This window comes from Grampus griseus (assembly GCF_964374135.1).
Source record: "Grampus griseus genome assembly, chromosome: 11".
Taxonomy (NCBI): Eukaryota; Metazoa; Chordata; class Mammalia; order Artiodactyla; family Delphinidae; genus Grampus; species Grampus griseus.
In genome coordinates, this window is record NC_139005.1 from 56,428,458 (window position 1) to 56,444,986 (window position 16,529).

Below are 16,529 nucleotides of genomic sequence, written 5' to 3' on the forward strand. Positions count from 1 at the left end.
AATAGTATATGTCTGTCTCTTTCTGATTCCTGAAAAGCAGTATATGAACTGTAGAGTACCACCTTTGGTTGAGTGACTGTGTTTTAGTCATAGTGCTAGGCCCTGGGGATACAAAGATGATGAGCTTTCTTAAATTCTTATTGGAGACAAAATACTGTATGATTCTCAAGTTGAGATATGGTAATACTGTGGTAGGAAGTACTCAAAAGACATGGGGTAAACAAGGTATTACTTCTAGAACATCGATTGTTTTTTTAATTTGTGAAATAACTTGTTTTTATATTAAAACAATACTTTTATAAAGAGCAGAAAGCTGATTTGTACAGATTTAAAGATATAATGTCAGGCTGCAATGAAATCTTTCCTTTGCTTTCTGATATTCTGGTTATAATCCTAGACCTCAGATAGGCAGACCATCTCTCCTCTGTTAGCTATAGGTATGCTACAACAGAAAAGTTTTGAAGAACTGTATTCAGAAACATGGAAGATGATATATTATAGAAGTATGAGTTAAATGCTTTGGAAGGTTAGTAGTTCAGTAATCCCTTTTGGAATGAAAGGATTTAGAGCACAGCCAAGTCATAATTAGCAAATAGATAAAATATTTTAAAATAAATTCCATTGTTGTTTTCAAATTCTGGTAAGCTACTTTAAATTATACGCTATATACTGTAGTCAAACCAGTTGCATTCTTGTACTTTGTACCTGCCCAACTTTTTTTCCTCTTTCAAACTTTTATAAATTTGCTATTCCTAATTTCCCTGTCTATACAGCAATTTACTCTAGATATTAATCTAATGAGATTCTTTCTGATGTTTTAAAACACTTTTAAAATTCTAAGTTTTGTAACAAATGCCATCATTTTTCATTAAAGTTGATCATTAGTAAATTACTTCCTGTGTCTTAGAATTTCACACATAGGCTTACTCAAGGTTTAAGTTAGAATTTTGGTGGGGTTTTGCTTTGTTTTGTTTTCCTGTTTTGGTGTTATCCCCCCCCCCCCCCCCGCCCCGTACGCGGGCCCCTCACTGCTGTGGCCTCGCCCGTCGCGGAGCACAGGCTCCGGACGCGCAGGCCCAGCGGCCATGGCCCACGGGCCCAGCCGCTCCGCGGCACGCTGGCATCCTCCCGGACCGGGGCACAAACCCGTGCCCCCTGCATCGCCAGGCAGACTCCCAACTACTGCGCCACCAGGGAAGCCCTCCCCTTTATTTTTATTTGAAAATTGTGTCATTTTGGCAACAAACTATCAAGTGCATTATTAGGACTCTTGTCAAATTTTGTGTTTGGTGGCTTTCTTGTGCAGTTGAATAGCTGACAGAATAATGTCATCTAATTAATTTTCTGTTATCTTACTGCCTTTCTAGCTATTTGCTATTTGATGTAAATTATAACTGAATTATTTTTTACATAAATTTCTAAGTTTAAGATTTGATGTTATAGTTTAATAATTTGGGATGTCTTTCCGGTAGCATCACTGCAGAAACTAATCTGCATGTGTGTTACTGTGATTGTACAGTGCAAGTTAAGATTGATGCAAAAATGGTAGTGGAATATTACTTATTGATGAAAAGCATTCATTCTTATCAGGAAGATATAAAGCTTTCAAACTGAAATTCTTTAAAAAGTATGTGCAGAGAATGAATGACAGAGATGTCTGTCTTCTAGGGAACAGAAATACTGTATTATATGTCAGAATTTTTTAGTCAGAATTATTACATACACTCATATACATATGTTGGTTACTATTCCAGATTAATTGTCACAGAAATAACAGAATGATTTGCTTCACAAAACTTTTTTTTTAAATTAATTAATAAGGTAGTAAGACATGGAGATTAAAACAGGACAGATATAGGTTTGGATCTTGGCTTTGCCTATTAGCAAGAACTTCTCCAAGCCTCAGTTTTTTCATCTGAAAATGGGAATAATAATATAGTAGCTACTTATAAATTTCTGTGTTGCTGATACTTTTTTCATTACAAAATAGTAAGGGGTATTGCACAAATTTTAGAAAATATGCGTGGGGTCGGGGAGGGGAAAAATTACCAATAATGCTAGTCGGGAATAATTTACGGCTAAAATTTTGATTCTATATTTCACATATTTTTATTTAAAAATATATTAGTAGTTAAATCTCTGGGCCATATTGACATGTCTTTCACTAGAAAGTTTGCACCAATTTTTACTCTCATCAGCACTCTCTGTGCCCTTGAGAATATCAGCTTTTAAGTTTTTACAGATAGACAAAAGAAACTTACTGTTTTAATGTGCAGTAAAACATTGCTTAATTTACACACACACACACACACACACACACACACACGGCTATGTGTCTTTTCCGTGTAGATGGCCTTTTTTTTTTTTGATTGATTCAATCCCTTAATTTATGTGAGAATCAATTATATTATTTATAAATAGCAAACAAATAACACATACCTCAGGATCATTTAATGAACAATTTTACATGTAACCTAAACCATTATATACTATATATGCTAATACAATAAATAATATATTGCATGTATCTAATAATGTGTGCATATATATTTATAAGAATTGTTAATATACTTAATTTCAACTTAGTAATTAGTATAATTATTATCATCTGTTTTTCCCCTCTTTTTTAACATCTTTATTGGAGTATAATTGCTTTACAATGATGTGTTAGTTTCTGCTTTATAACAAAGTGAATCAGTTATACATATACATATGTTCCCATATCTCTTCCCTCTTGCATCTCCCTCCATCCCACCCTCCCTATCCCACCCCTCCAGGCGGTCACAAAGCACCGAGCTGATCTCCCTGTGCTGTGCAGCTGCTTCCCACTAGCTATCTACCTTACGTTTGGTAGTGTATATATGTCCATGCAACTCTCTCGCTTTGTCACAGTTTACCCTTCCCCCTCCCCATATCCTCAAGTCCATTCTCTAGTAGGTCTGTGTCTTTATTCCTGTCTTATCCCTAGGTTCTTCATGACATTTTTTTTTCTTAAATTCCATATATATGTGTTAGCATACGGTATTTGTCTTTCTCTTTCTGACTTACTTCACTCTGTATGACAGACTCTAGGTCCATACACCTCATTACAAATAGCTCAATTTCGTTTCTTTTTATGGCTGAGTAATATTCCATTGCATATATGCACTTTTATTTCTTCCTTTGTGGATTACTGTTTTTGTGCCATTTTCTATTTCTCTATTGAGCTGATGTCTTGTTTATTTGTCCGTGTTTTCCATATATTAAGGTTAATAACCTCTTGTCATAAATAGTTTTTCAGTTTTTTGCTTTTAGGTTTTTTTTAATATAAAATTATTTATCATTTTTATTGAATTTGACTAATCAGTTTTGTGTGGGTTTTTTGGTTTTAATGTTTTCAGTTTTTGAGATCATACCTAGGAAGACTTTCCCCACCTACTTTCTTCTAGTATTTTTGTGCTTAATTCTACACATATAACTTACATTCATTAGAAGTGTGTTTTGGATTAAGGTGTGAGTTTTGTGGTGCCAGATTACCCTCCTTGTGCCACCCCCCCACCCCCATAAGGTTATCTGGTATCCAGTTGTCCCAACACTTTTTTTATAGTTTAGATCACAGGTTAGAAGACTTTTCCATAAAGAACCAGATAGTAAATATTTTAGCCTTTGTGGGCCAAGAGGCTAAATAAAGGATAATATGTAGGTACTTATATAACCATTTAAAATGTGAAAAATCATTCTTAATTTTTGCACCCTACATATATAAGCAGTGTGCTGGATTTGGCCTGCATTCAGTAAATTGCCCACCCCTGAGTTAGACCATTCATTTATGGCTAATTTGAATTCTCCCTTATATATATACTAATGTCTGATTTTTTTGGCCTGTTTCTTAACTCTTGTTCTGTATATCATATTGATTCTTTGGAAGAACTACAACATAGTTGAATAGCTGTAGCTTTATAGGCAATTTTCACATCTTAGGTAAGGTCTTTCACATCCTTTACAAAAATGTTTTTGACTGTTGCACATTTATACTGATGTTTACCTTCTTTCAGAAGAGTATGTCTCTCTCCTGTTTCTGTTCTTTATGCCGTTTAGGAAGTAGGATTTTATGGTTGCCGTTTTCATTACATTTTTCTAATTGGTTTTTACTGATATATGAAATAGTTTGTATGTGTATATATTTATTTTATAACTAACTACCTTACAAAACTCTTCTTATTAGTTTTTGTTGATTGGGAGTATGGGCTCTGGACATTCTATTTTATGAGTTTATATCTCAGTCACATGGTTTACTAGCTGTGTCCTTGGGCAGGTTACTCAGTCTCTGTATGTCTCAGTTTTCTCATCTATAAAATAAGAAAAATAGTACATGTCTAATGGGTGGTGGTTTTAAGGACTGAATGATAACTGTATGCAAAACTTATAGAAGACCAAATAGTAAATATTAAATGTTGCTACTATAATGAATAATAATAACATTATGCCATGGATTCTTTTGGTTTTTTTAGTAGTTATGTATATCATCTGCAGATAATGATTATTTTGTGCTTTATAAGGCTTTTAAAGAGAAAAAATTTAAACATAATAAATAAATGACTGGGATAATTTTGTATTCTTTTCCTTCCTGGCAACAGTGAGAAAATTATTTTAAATTGTAACTTATGATAAAGGAAAACTGGCCAGTAGTTGAGTGAATCTTTAAGCCAACTATCCAAAAAAAAACCCCAAAAGCAAAAAGACCCCCAAAACCTAACCAATTCCTGATTTACCCTAACCATAGAGCATAAAATGTAATTGTTTCTTCATCATATGCATGGTTGTAGAAGTATTTGGTAAACTGTTCTTTATAAGATTGTGTGGATTAAATTGCTAAATATTTCTTTAGGGCTACTTCATATTTTCCAAGGCCTTTTATTTCAAGAGATGCCTGTACATGTATGTGTCTTTCAAAAGAATGCTGAATTTGCTGTTTTTGAGGTATAAAAGTAATAGAAATTACAGATATATTACTTAAATGTTTTCACAAGATTAAGTAAATCGTAGGCAGATATGGGCTTGATTTCTCCCTTTCCCTTTTCCTTTTTTGAATCTTAGCGCTGTCATTTATTAGCTCTGTGGCTTTGGGAAAGTTATATGACCTCTTCTGTGCCTTGGTTTCCTTATCTATATGTAAAGCTTGGATACTGATAGTTTGTGTATCATGTAATTGTGTGATTTTTAATTATTTGTTTTTAATTATCTTTTTTTGGAGACTTATAGAAAATGGAAAACATTCATATAAGACGCAATAGACAACTCTTTGGGAGCGGTATAATCTAAGCAATTTTAGGGTTTTCTTAAAAACTATATCTGTATTTTGATTGCTAACGTATTTTCTATTTCTAGTCTTTTGAGTCTTTGTTGCACTCATTTGGTGATTCTTAAGCATAATCATTTTAGACACACAAACTTGTGGGAACCTCTTTTCCCTTGTTTTAGTATGTGCTATAAAGACATGAAATGTAGCACCTATCCTTACTTTAAAAAAAAAAACTCATGAAACTGATTAGAGTAGACTACTTCCTTGTTTTGACAAATGGCAACCATTTTCAACTCGTACCTAACTTTCATACTTGTGTTAGCCTACAGCAATTATGGCAACTAGGATTTTTCTCAGGCCAATTTATAATAAATATTTTGTTAAAATCTAGTATAAAATAAGGATACCTTCTATCACCATTATTGTTGTCATCCTCATGATTAGTGTTTAACTACATAGAGAGTCATCCTGGCTGACTCTCTGGCTCATTGAATTTGTTTCTGTCTCAGGACCTTGCGCTTAGTTTTTTCAGATCTTCACATGGTGTTCTCTCTCACTACATCCAGGTATCTGTTAATCTATCTTACCCGAGAAGCCTTTCTGATCACTCTTTTCCTAAGTAGCTTGTATATACTATCAGTACTACTACTACTACTATATCCTAACTTCTTTCTTGCATTTTAACAGTTACAGCAACTATCTCTTCCTGAAGTATGTATTTATTAATTATTTATTCTCCTGTGTACTACACTAGAATTTAAGTTTAACAAAGGCAAGGACCTTGCCTCTCTAGTTTACTGCTGTGTTCTTAGAACTTATTATAAGGTGTAGAAGATAGTGGACTTTTACTGAGTCTTTTTGTTAGAGAAAGGGAAGGAAATGAATTAATGTTGAAAATAACAAAATTAATATTATTTGCAGATACAATTGTTTACCTAAAAAACTCAAAAATAACCTTTAAAACTTTTAATTTGAATGTATATAAGTATGTCAAAATTTTATATGGCAACAATAACCTAATAGAGTTAAATGTAAATAAATCAGACTTTAAAGAAATTAGAATTAAATGTCAAACGATTTGAAGGCAGTGTTCTAAAATCTCTTAAATTCATTGCCATTTAAATAATCTTCAAACTCTGTATTTTAAAGATAAAAAGGCAGTTTTTATAAACTCCTATTTATAAAAGGAGTTAAAATGATATACTTAAAAGATATAACAAATTTTGATACATCTACAAAAATAATTAGAAAATTTTTCATCCAGTAATAACAATCATAAAAAATCATAGTCAGAAAATACCATCTTATTCCTCTCATACTAGCAAAGAGGGTTTTTGTTGTTGTTGTTTGGTTTTTTGGTTTTTGTTTTTAAGTGGAAGAGTAGCCATTATCTGTGAGGGAACATTGAAGTAACTGCTGTGGAAGCATAAATAATACAGACTTTGTAGAAAACAGTTTAGCAATGCATATTAAGAGCCTTTAATATACCTTTAAATTTGTGCTTTGGCTCTAACCTAAGATTCACACAATATAATATAGAGATCTTCGTTGCCGTACTTTCTTTAGTATGTTCTGAATGTTAAATGTTCTATAGGAATTAATTACATTGACTATTTCAACATATATTACACTTTCTGAAAAATGTTATTTTTGAAAACTTAATGCTTTAATCAAAATTACTTGAAATATCTGGTAAACTCATAATTTGTTATTGATTTTCATTGATTTTCATTGTATGTTACATAAGCTACCAGGTCCCATGACTTACTGACTGTTTTGTTTTTCTGCCTGCTTCCTCTCTTGTCCCTTTCTTCTTTTGGTCTTTTTAATATATTATCTTCTAATAGTCTTTCTTTTTGTTTACTAGATTTCATTCTGACTTCAGTGGTTTCTTATTTTTTTAACCATACTGTTTTTAATTTTTAAATGTTTTTCAGATTCTGTCTAGATGTAAAACTTTCTTTGTTTTTTTTTCTGTTTGTAGATATGATATAGTCAAAATCATATTTCTTTGTTGTTTTCATCCTGGAATAAATAACAGAATGCTAGGAATTATATTATCACCATACCTTTAAGTATATTGTACAATGAATTTTTAAGGAACACTTAAAAACTTATATATTTCATTTTTAAATTGCTTTTGTGGTCAGGGAATTTTTATTTAATAAAACTTTGTTGCATTTTGAAGTCATTTTTTATGTAGAAAATTATTTCTTGACCATACTGATTTTAATGTTTCTTGAAATAGGTTTTGTGATTGAAGGTACATTTTATTGGAGGGAGTAATTGCGAGAGGTGATCACTATTGGAAACCATGAGGGGGATAGAATAATTAACACTTCTTTGCTGTTATGGATTGCTGGAAGGAGCCAGATTGGCCTGTTATTAAGTTTTTCAAATATACATTTTGTAAAACAAAATAATTTTAGAGTTTTTTTGGTCATGGATTTCAGAATTATATCTAGTAACAGTGGAAATATTTTAGAAGTACAGTTTCTAACTTGTTGATTTCCTTGATATTCTGTATATTAAGCAAAAGGATAAAGGAGCTCTTTGTTGAGTCAGGAAAATAACTTGTATTACATTACTGTTTCTTCTAGTTGCTTTACTGTCGTTTGAATGAAGTGTTGTATTATAGACTGTTTGAGAAATGAGGAAGAATATAGTTGTTATAACGGTTTTAGACTGGGAACACAGTAACCTGCTTATTGGTTTCAGCATTCTACTGATTGTGTGACATTTAATCTTTTTCTACTATTTTCCCCCTCTAAGAACACAAGTTCTGCTCCTTATTTTATCTAGAATTCATTTGATAAACTTCTTTCTTTAGCTTCTTAAGCAAAAATGAATATAAAATTAGGGTACTATTCAATAAATTCCCCTAAGGCTGCCCCTCTGATTGCTATTGATGAGAGTCCTGCATTGGGAGGAAGATTAGATTACTAGCAGCAGCTGCTACCATTTATTGAACACTTAATATGTGTATATCTTATCTAATTTAATCTTCACGTCAACTCTATAAGGTAGGTAGTGTTATTTCCATCTTACAGGAAGGAAACAGAGGCTCGGCTCTCCCATAGGTAAGAGGCAGAATCAGGATTCAAACCTAGATTTTTTTTCTGACTCAAAGCCGGGCTCTTTCCACTTATGCTTATATTCCCTACTCTAATACGTTTCTTGATCTAAAGTTCTGTATTTTTCTAAGAAATTTACCTTTATACAATTAACTTTCAGCAGTTAAAAAATTATATAAATTTTCTGTCGTCTGTTAATTGTAGTTATTTCCGTGCCAGAGTACATTTCTTGTGTATTTTCTTTGCGCTTGTAAATAGCGTTTCTACCCCATAATCCTTCGTTGTATGTTAAATCCATTTTAAAATCCATTTTTAGCACTGATATATTTCATGAATCATGCTTTCAGAGTTTAAAAATATATACCGCTAGGATTGATTTTATAAGAAATTATATATTTGCATTTTGACACATTTTGAAGCAGTCATTTTAACATTGGTTTGTATAGCTGATCAATGCTTATTTTACTTCGATGGTTTGAAGGTTATAAACCATTAAACAAACTGCTTTCATGTTTCTGTAAAGCATTGTTTACTAACCTTCATGTACTCACACATAGAGAAAATGATAATATTTAATATGTCATACTGGTAAATGGGTCACCATGCTGCTCTTCGACTCAAATATTTGGCCCAGGGAGCCATTCCCCCTTTACCTTCATGTTGTGTCATCTTCTCTACTTTATCTCCCGGTGCTGAGAGGAGTGATACGTTGGCATACCTATAACTCACTTGTGGATGTATAACCTTTGTGAGAAAGTAGACTATAAAATGTCTGTTCTTTGGAGTTATGTGCTCAATAAACATACACATTTCTGGGAAAAGTAAAATTTTTAGTGGTCCATTCTAGAATGTTCACATTATGGATCATTCTAAGTCATGGATTCATGCTGGCCAGCGTCTTTTATATGAAGCCTTTGGAAACTATACTCCTTTACTTTTGTTTATAGCTTATAATGATAACAGAAAATCATGATTGTTAAGGGATTTTATTATAAACATTTTACCTTCTGTCACCAACTAAAGCTTCATTGTATGTTACATATATTCTTTGATCTTGTTCTTGCAATTTAGAAATGAACCTTTAATGTGCTTAAAATATTTGTGGTTATGTGGTAATAGTAACGATAATTGTACCTAACAAAATAACTTGGTCAGGCATAAAATGTGTATTCTTTCAGTTTAACTGTTTATATTGTATACCCTCCAGATTTCAGAAGGAATATTTATAAGGTTTGATGCTTTTTTAGAAAATTTGTTACTATATTTAAATACTGCTGTGTTTAGTAACTTAGCCCAACCCCAGAAGAGTCTGGTGTATGTCATTAGTTTAAAGCTACTGTTGTATAAAAACTTCTGTGAATTTCAGAATAATTAAAACAATTTAGAATTTTGACATGAAAATAGCATGAAATGTGTATTGTATAAACCTCTACTGTTTAAATATTTTTCCCCCTGGCTTTCCTACTGCGGTCAATGTCAGCCCAGTTCTTCGCTGGAAACCAGAGAGGCCTCTGATAGTTCCCTGTCTGGTGATTCTCCACCCATCTCTTTTCCCCTATATCTCAACCATTTCAATAGGACTCTTTCATAGTCGCAGTTCTCCTGTTCTAGCTTAGTATCTTACCATTTCCATCCAGTTTTGCTGTTGGAATTATCTTCCCAAAGCACAGTTTGATCATGTCACTTCTTGGCTTAAAATTATTTTTTCTCTTTATCGCCATAGTTAGAGCCAGCTTTGCATAACATTTAAGAAGACCTTTTGCATCTGGTCCCATCACTCTCTTATTTCCCATTCTTCTATTCCCCAGTGTGCGTAGGGTAGGCCTTATCTCCCTTCCCTAATTACCCTATTGTTCAGTCACTGACGTTTCTTATTTTGTTTGTATTCTAATCATGTCACTAACTTTTATCGCACTCACTGCATAGTCTCACACTGGAAGACCCCTCATCTGTACCCACATCAGATGTTACCATTCTACAAAGTATTCCTGCTACCTCACCCTTTTTTAGAAATATCTTCCTCCAGTGATACTTTATACTTCCTTAAGAGCACTTACCACACTGTGCCTTGGAACATAATTAGTTGTGTAATTCATTCTGTCCTTCCACTAGATTACAACCCTTTTGATGACGCAGCTCATCTTATTTAATTACGGTGTTTTGATGGTTGCTTAATATAAGACAGGGAATACACAGACATGCACTTACACGTACACATTTTCATTTACTCAGTTTAAGTTATCTAGTTTTTTATAGCACTGCCACATGCAGTGCTAGTCTCTATGAAGAAGTAAAAAATGAATATAACATGGCTTCAAAGAATTTTTATTCTAGGAAAAAAAGATGATGCAAAAAATTGAAAGGCATTGTACACAAGTGCCATGAATGTACATGCAGTGTACATTATATACCATGTCTATACATATTTGTAAGTATTTTGGGTTTGTCCTTTGGTATTGTATCACCTCTCCACGTACCTGGTTGTGTGTATGTTTGTTAGATTTTTCTACCCATTTGATACACATTTCTGTATAAAAATCAGTAACTATTACAAAATAAAAACTTTTTTATTTAGGTAATTTTATTTTCAACTTTAATAAACTGAATTTAGAGTTTAGCTTAATATATTATTTAAGAATCAAGTAATTTTACTTAAATTTAGACTTTTTGAAGTACTGTCTTCATGTATTTGTTAGCCTAGTTTGCTTTTTTTTAAGTGAGGTAATGATGCTGTCATAGTTTCATTTAGAGTAACTGGGGAAAAAAAACTTTGTAGCAATCAAAAATTAATTTTATTTGCATAGTTTGATGTCATGCAATTGTGATACGCTCTTAAGTAACATGGAATTTATTATGCAATGTTTTTGTTTTTCTGAAGATTGGGAAATATGGATTTGATTCTCACATATTATGATATGTTGTACAGATTTGTAAAGTGTCAGTGCAATGTTCTGTGTACTTTCTTTATGCTCTAATATAATTAATTTGTTTCTAGATGCTGGCATCACCATCTACATCAGGTCAGCTGTCTCAGTTTGGGGCAAGTTTATACGGGCAACAAAGTAAGAATTTTGTATTTATTCTGGGATACTTTATTTAAAGAAAAAAAATACCTACCAAATAAAGAATAATGCTGCCCTTGTGGGTTTATTCTAGGGTTTAAAAGGAAAGGTATTTAATTTTCAGTTTTTCTTATTTTAGCGAAAAACCTCATTATTTCAGACCTTTCTAATTCAAGATTATTTGGATACAGGGTAGATCAAAATTTATTTCTTCATCTTTTGTATGTGTATGTTCCTTTGCAGTATTTTTGAAGAAGATTTGCTAAACAAATTAAAAATAGACATTCTCTATGTTTTCAGTTGGAGGAAGTTAAAGGTTTTTTGACTGGTCAGTTAAGGAGGTTGTTTTGTTTGTGTTTTTTGGTCTTATTATTAATGTAAGCCCATTACCTAGCAGTTTGTGAAATGTTCTCTTTGTTTAGCAAATACTTCTTTTACTTTGGCTCAGTCTGGGTATACAATCTCTGTTTTTGACTAACAGTTCAAAGCTTTTTCCATATACAAGATTTTATTTCTTTTATGTGTTGTAATACTTTTATAGCTCTCAGCACAGTGCCTGGCGCATAGTAAGCGCTCAATAAATGTTAACTATTATTATGACATAATTTTTATAAAACTAAATTATAAAATTTTCCTTTTTTAAATTAATTTTCCAAACTTTTATATATTAATAAGATTTGTCATATATTGTAATGTCAGAGGCTGCTGATCTCTCATCTCTGTAGTGGGAGGGGAGTGCTAAAAGGGATGTAAATTCCCATCAAAGATTACAGAATAATAGGGTAACTGAAGCAGACAATCTGATGACCAAATAATTTAACCACCTTCAAATAAAAATCAGTTATGTGATTTGGAACTCTTTCCCAGTATAATAAAAGGCAAAGTTTTGATAGATATAAGAGTAGTTTGTCATACCACTTTACCCTTCAATTTTATTTTGAAATTTAGTAAGGGGAAAAAACTTATTTTGTTAGACAAATATAGTTTCCATCTATTTTTTTTCTCTCTACCTCTTGTGGCATTCTTTTTGCTATGAAACACAATTTTGTTAGTACAGAATTAGTAAGGAAAATTATTAATTACAGATACTAGCTTTCCTCTAGTTAAGTAGAAAACATTTTTAAGCCTTTTATTACACAAAAAAGATGTTGCTTATTTATCAGCAAATGTTCATTCTAGTTATTGAGGGAATATTATTAGCTAGCAGTTTGTTTCATTTGGACTGTTTTTGTTTGAAGCCTACTACTTTCACCTTTCCGGTAACCCTTACGTTCGAAATATCTAGTTAAATTTTAAAGCTACCCTTTATTTCTATAGAGAAACTGCAAAGAACTTACATTCCTTTCTTTTTAAAGCCCACAATTTATCACAGCAGAAAGTAGATAGTGGAATAGAGAAAAGTTATATTTGAGAAGCCAAGGTTATTTAATGAAGGAGAATGGCAATTATTTTACAATATAATCAGCTATATGGACTTTGAAAATCTGATCTAATTTTTTTAACCTACAAATGTGAAGTTATAATTGGGCTAAGTTATAGAATGGATTAGGTTTGGAATATAGTTATTTCATTGGTAAGGTAGACATTTATTGACTTAATTTGTATACATGATTGTGCTGATGGTTAAGGATATACAAAGATTAATAAATGAGCAAAGTTATTTTCATTAGGAAAAGTATTTTAAGGTACTTAGTAATTTAAAAAGAAGTTACATATGACAGATATTTCCTGTTGGAGTTTAGTATAATAAATGGCATTGATGAACCAGCATTTTCAATTCATGGCTCACTCTTTTAACTGACATTGTAGGTATTAACTTATTTTAAAAAATGAACCTTAGATCAACTGAAACTGAAATGTCTCAAGTCAGGGTACAATCATTCCTTTCTAGTGCACAGATCTAGAAGCTACAACTAGTAAAATAAAATAAAACAGAGCCTGAATTCCTAGTCACTGTCTGTTAGGATAGAACTGACAGGGCCAGATAAGTCTCTCAGCTGGTAAGTAGTTTGAACACACACCTTCTCAGAGAGAACACCAGCTACCATGTAGGACTTGAGGGTCAGGGCTTCGGTAGTATAAGTAAGTCAGAAAGATAAAACTTGAGGGGCTGACCTTATTTAATAAAGGATGGGGAGATAGAATAAGTAGGTGGGAATAGATTCATGATGTTATTCTTATGGCAGCTAACTTTAATTGTGCATTAGGCTTGATATTACAAAGTTCTTTTGCCCCCCAAGTGTATTGAGTACCACCATTAACTCTGTATTCAGATTGGCAAAGTTCAGTAGGAATTTGAGCCATTAAAATGGAGCTTTACTATCTGTTTTGTGTTCTTGATGATTAGAGAGATTAGAGGTGGAGAAGGAAGAGTGCCCTCTCCAAAACTGAGACTCACTGAGTTTAAAACAAGGGAAGGAATTCCTCTTGGAATGGATACAGAGCTGCTTAAAGCTTTCACCAGATTTGGGTGGAAGTGATTGTATAGTACACAAGGGTACCCAGAAAATGCTGGATTAGGAGCTTGTGTGATCATGGGTTCTAGTACAGTATAGTTGTATCCAAATATGTAACTTTTCATCAAGGTTTTATGTGACTACTGTGCATCAAGTGGTAACTGTAGAAGCTGGTGAATGGAATCTTGTATTCAAGTTGCATGATATTCTCTACTTGTTCTCTACTTTTGCGTAAGATTTTAAGTACACTGTCTAGGTTTAAAGACCCCTGGGCTCCCTGAAGCTGTGTACTAGATGAGAATGAACAGGGAGCCAGGAATTAATTTCCCTGGATAGTCAATGCATTGAAATTAAGTGGTAGTATCGTTGGTGTGACTTTTTCTTTCTTACCAACAGGATTTAGGGCCTTGGAGGATTTGAGAAAAAGGAGTACTTTTTTTTTTTGGGCGGTACACAGGCCTCTCACTGTTGTGGCCTCTCCCGCCGCGGAGCACAGGCCCTGGACGCGCAGGCTCAGCGGCCATGGCCCACGGGCCCAGCCGCTCCGCGGCACGTGGGATCCTCCCAGACCAGGGCACGAACCCCTGTCCCCTGCATCAGCAGGCGGACTCTCAACCACTGCGCCACCAGGGAAGCCCAAAGGAGTACTTCTTATATGCCTATAATCTAGCCACATAGGTTAACTAGCTGTCTGAATGAATCCATTATATACATTTGTATCTGAATTCTCAGAGGACCCAGACCACTAGCTGGGAAAGGAAATAAACTTCTCTTTCTGGGATCCGGACTCCTGGCTTAAAAGCAGTGGCATAGCCTTATGCTTTCAACAACATCCCTTTGGCCTCCTGTTTTAAGAATACATATATGAAAGCTACTTGTTTTGTGGAGAACCAGAGCACAGGTGGAATGGTTCATAAATAATGCTGTTGACAGTATAGTTAGGCATGTGACACATTTTGGTAGCTTTCAGGAAATAGGATCATTTAACAGATACTTGAATTAATAATGAATGCCCTGGGAGTTCTTGCTCTCTAGAAGCATTTTATAGTTAGGGAGGTCAAGACATATTTATATGCAGAGTGTTAAATACCATAGGTTAAAAGGTATCATGTTGAATGATACGGACAGACTTGCGGATTGGAGAGAAAAGCACAGTAAGCTACAGTGGTACGGGAAAGGTTCAAAAAGGAAGTAGGAATTGAGTTTAACAGATATTTTTGAGTGCCTACCATATATATTGCATCATGCTAGAGACTGCATATGTATTGTAGAAAGAGCATTCTCTTTTACGCCATCTCTGTACAGTGTATATACGCCTTCGGTGTTGCTGTGTTTATTTATTGCACGTCTTCATTGCCTTTGTATCCTCAATACTCTGTACACGATAGGCACTCACTAAATGTTTGTTGAATGCATGATGAACAAGATATGGTCCTTATATATAATCTAGTAGGATAAATACACAAGTTATTTTTCCTACAAAATAGAGGAAGAAGTACAGAGTTTTCTGGGTACTTGAAAGGTAGGAGTAATCACATACCTTAAATGATCAGGACAGGATTTACAGATGAGGTCATGTTTAACATTGTCCTTGAAGAGACTATGAGTAAGGTTGTTTTAGTAGTGGGAACAAAATCTACAGCGTGGGATAAATTTTTGAGTGGTTTGCTTTATCAAGACAAGGGAAATCTATTAGGCTGTTACATTGGTTTCAGCCAAGAAGTACAAATCTTCACAATTTTATGGAATCTATCTCAAGATATTTGCTACTTTTCAAGTTCAAGAACACAGCTATAACATACTCTTTTCCCCCAGAAAACACCTATTTATAGGTGAAAACCATTATTACTTCATTAGACTATCTCATTTTATCTTACCTTTAGGACCACCTGTTGATTTTCTTTCCATAAGCATGTTTCATCCCCCCACCCGACCCTCACTCCCCAAAAGCTAATAGTTATTCAGTATTTTCTGTGTGTCGGGTGCTATGTTAAGTACTTGATATAAATATAAACCCCTTTAATCTTCACAACAACCTGATTAAAAGTTAAGGGACTTGCCTAGGGAGTAAGTAGTAGAGCCAGGATTGCCTTACTTTGTAAGTTTTACTATGAGTAAATATGAGTTGAGAACAGCAGTTTCTTTGAAACCTGGATGCTACATATTACTTACTGAATGTCATGACCCTAGAAAGCAGTTTGCACACAGTAGAAACTGCATATGTTAAATCCACAGATTCCAAGAGTCTGCTGACTAAGGCATTATGATAGGATTTATTGTGTTATTTATCTAGTACCTACCATGAGTGAAGAATTATTCCAGGATTGAAGAGTATGGCAGATAACAATGTTCCTGCTTTCATGGAGCTTATATTTTAATGAAGGAAGACAGAGAATAAGCATGCAAATAAATTTATTTACTTAGTAAATAAATAATATGATTCTGATAATAAGTACTATAAAAAATTGTCAGGTTAATGGATGAGTGGATGGGATCAATAGTTTTCGAGCAGACAAAGAGGCTGTCTCTGAGGCAGTAGTATTTGAATGGAAACCAGTCTGTTGAGAAGTGGAAGCCCTTGGAAAGATCTGGGGAAGAGCTTTTCAGGTACAAACAGCAGCAAATGCAAATGGTCTTACTCATGAGAATGTAAGAA

General features: G+C 33.5%; 1 protein-coding gene across 4 annotated transcripts in view; it reads left to right on the forward strand.

Moving 5' to 3' along the window:
• CNOT2 (CCR4-NOT transcription complex subunit 2) overlaps positions 1-16,529 on the forward strand; it is a 110,796-nt gene that overhangs the window by 65,694 nt on the left and 28,573 nt on the right. For all 4 annotated transcript variants that reach the window (XM_082665825.1, XM_082665824.1, XM_082665827.1 and 1 more), the window contains exon 4: positions 11,351-11,417. In XM_082665825.1, the coding sequence (XP_082521951.1) occupies positions 11,351-11,417 (67 nt within the window). The remainder of the gene's footprint in view (positions 1-11,350; positions 11,418-16,529) is intronic.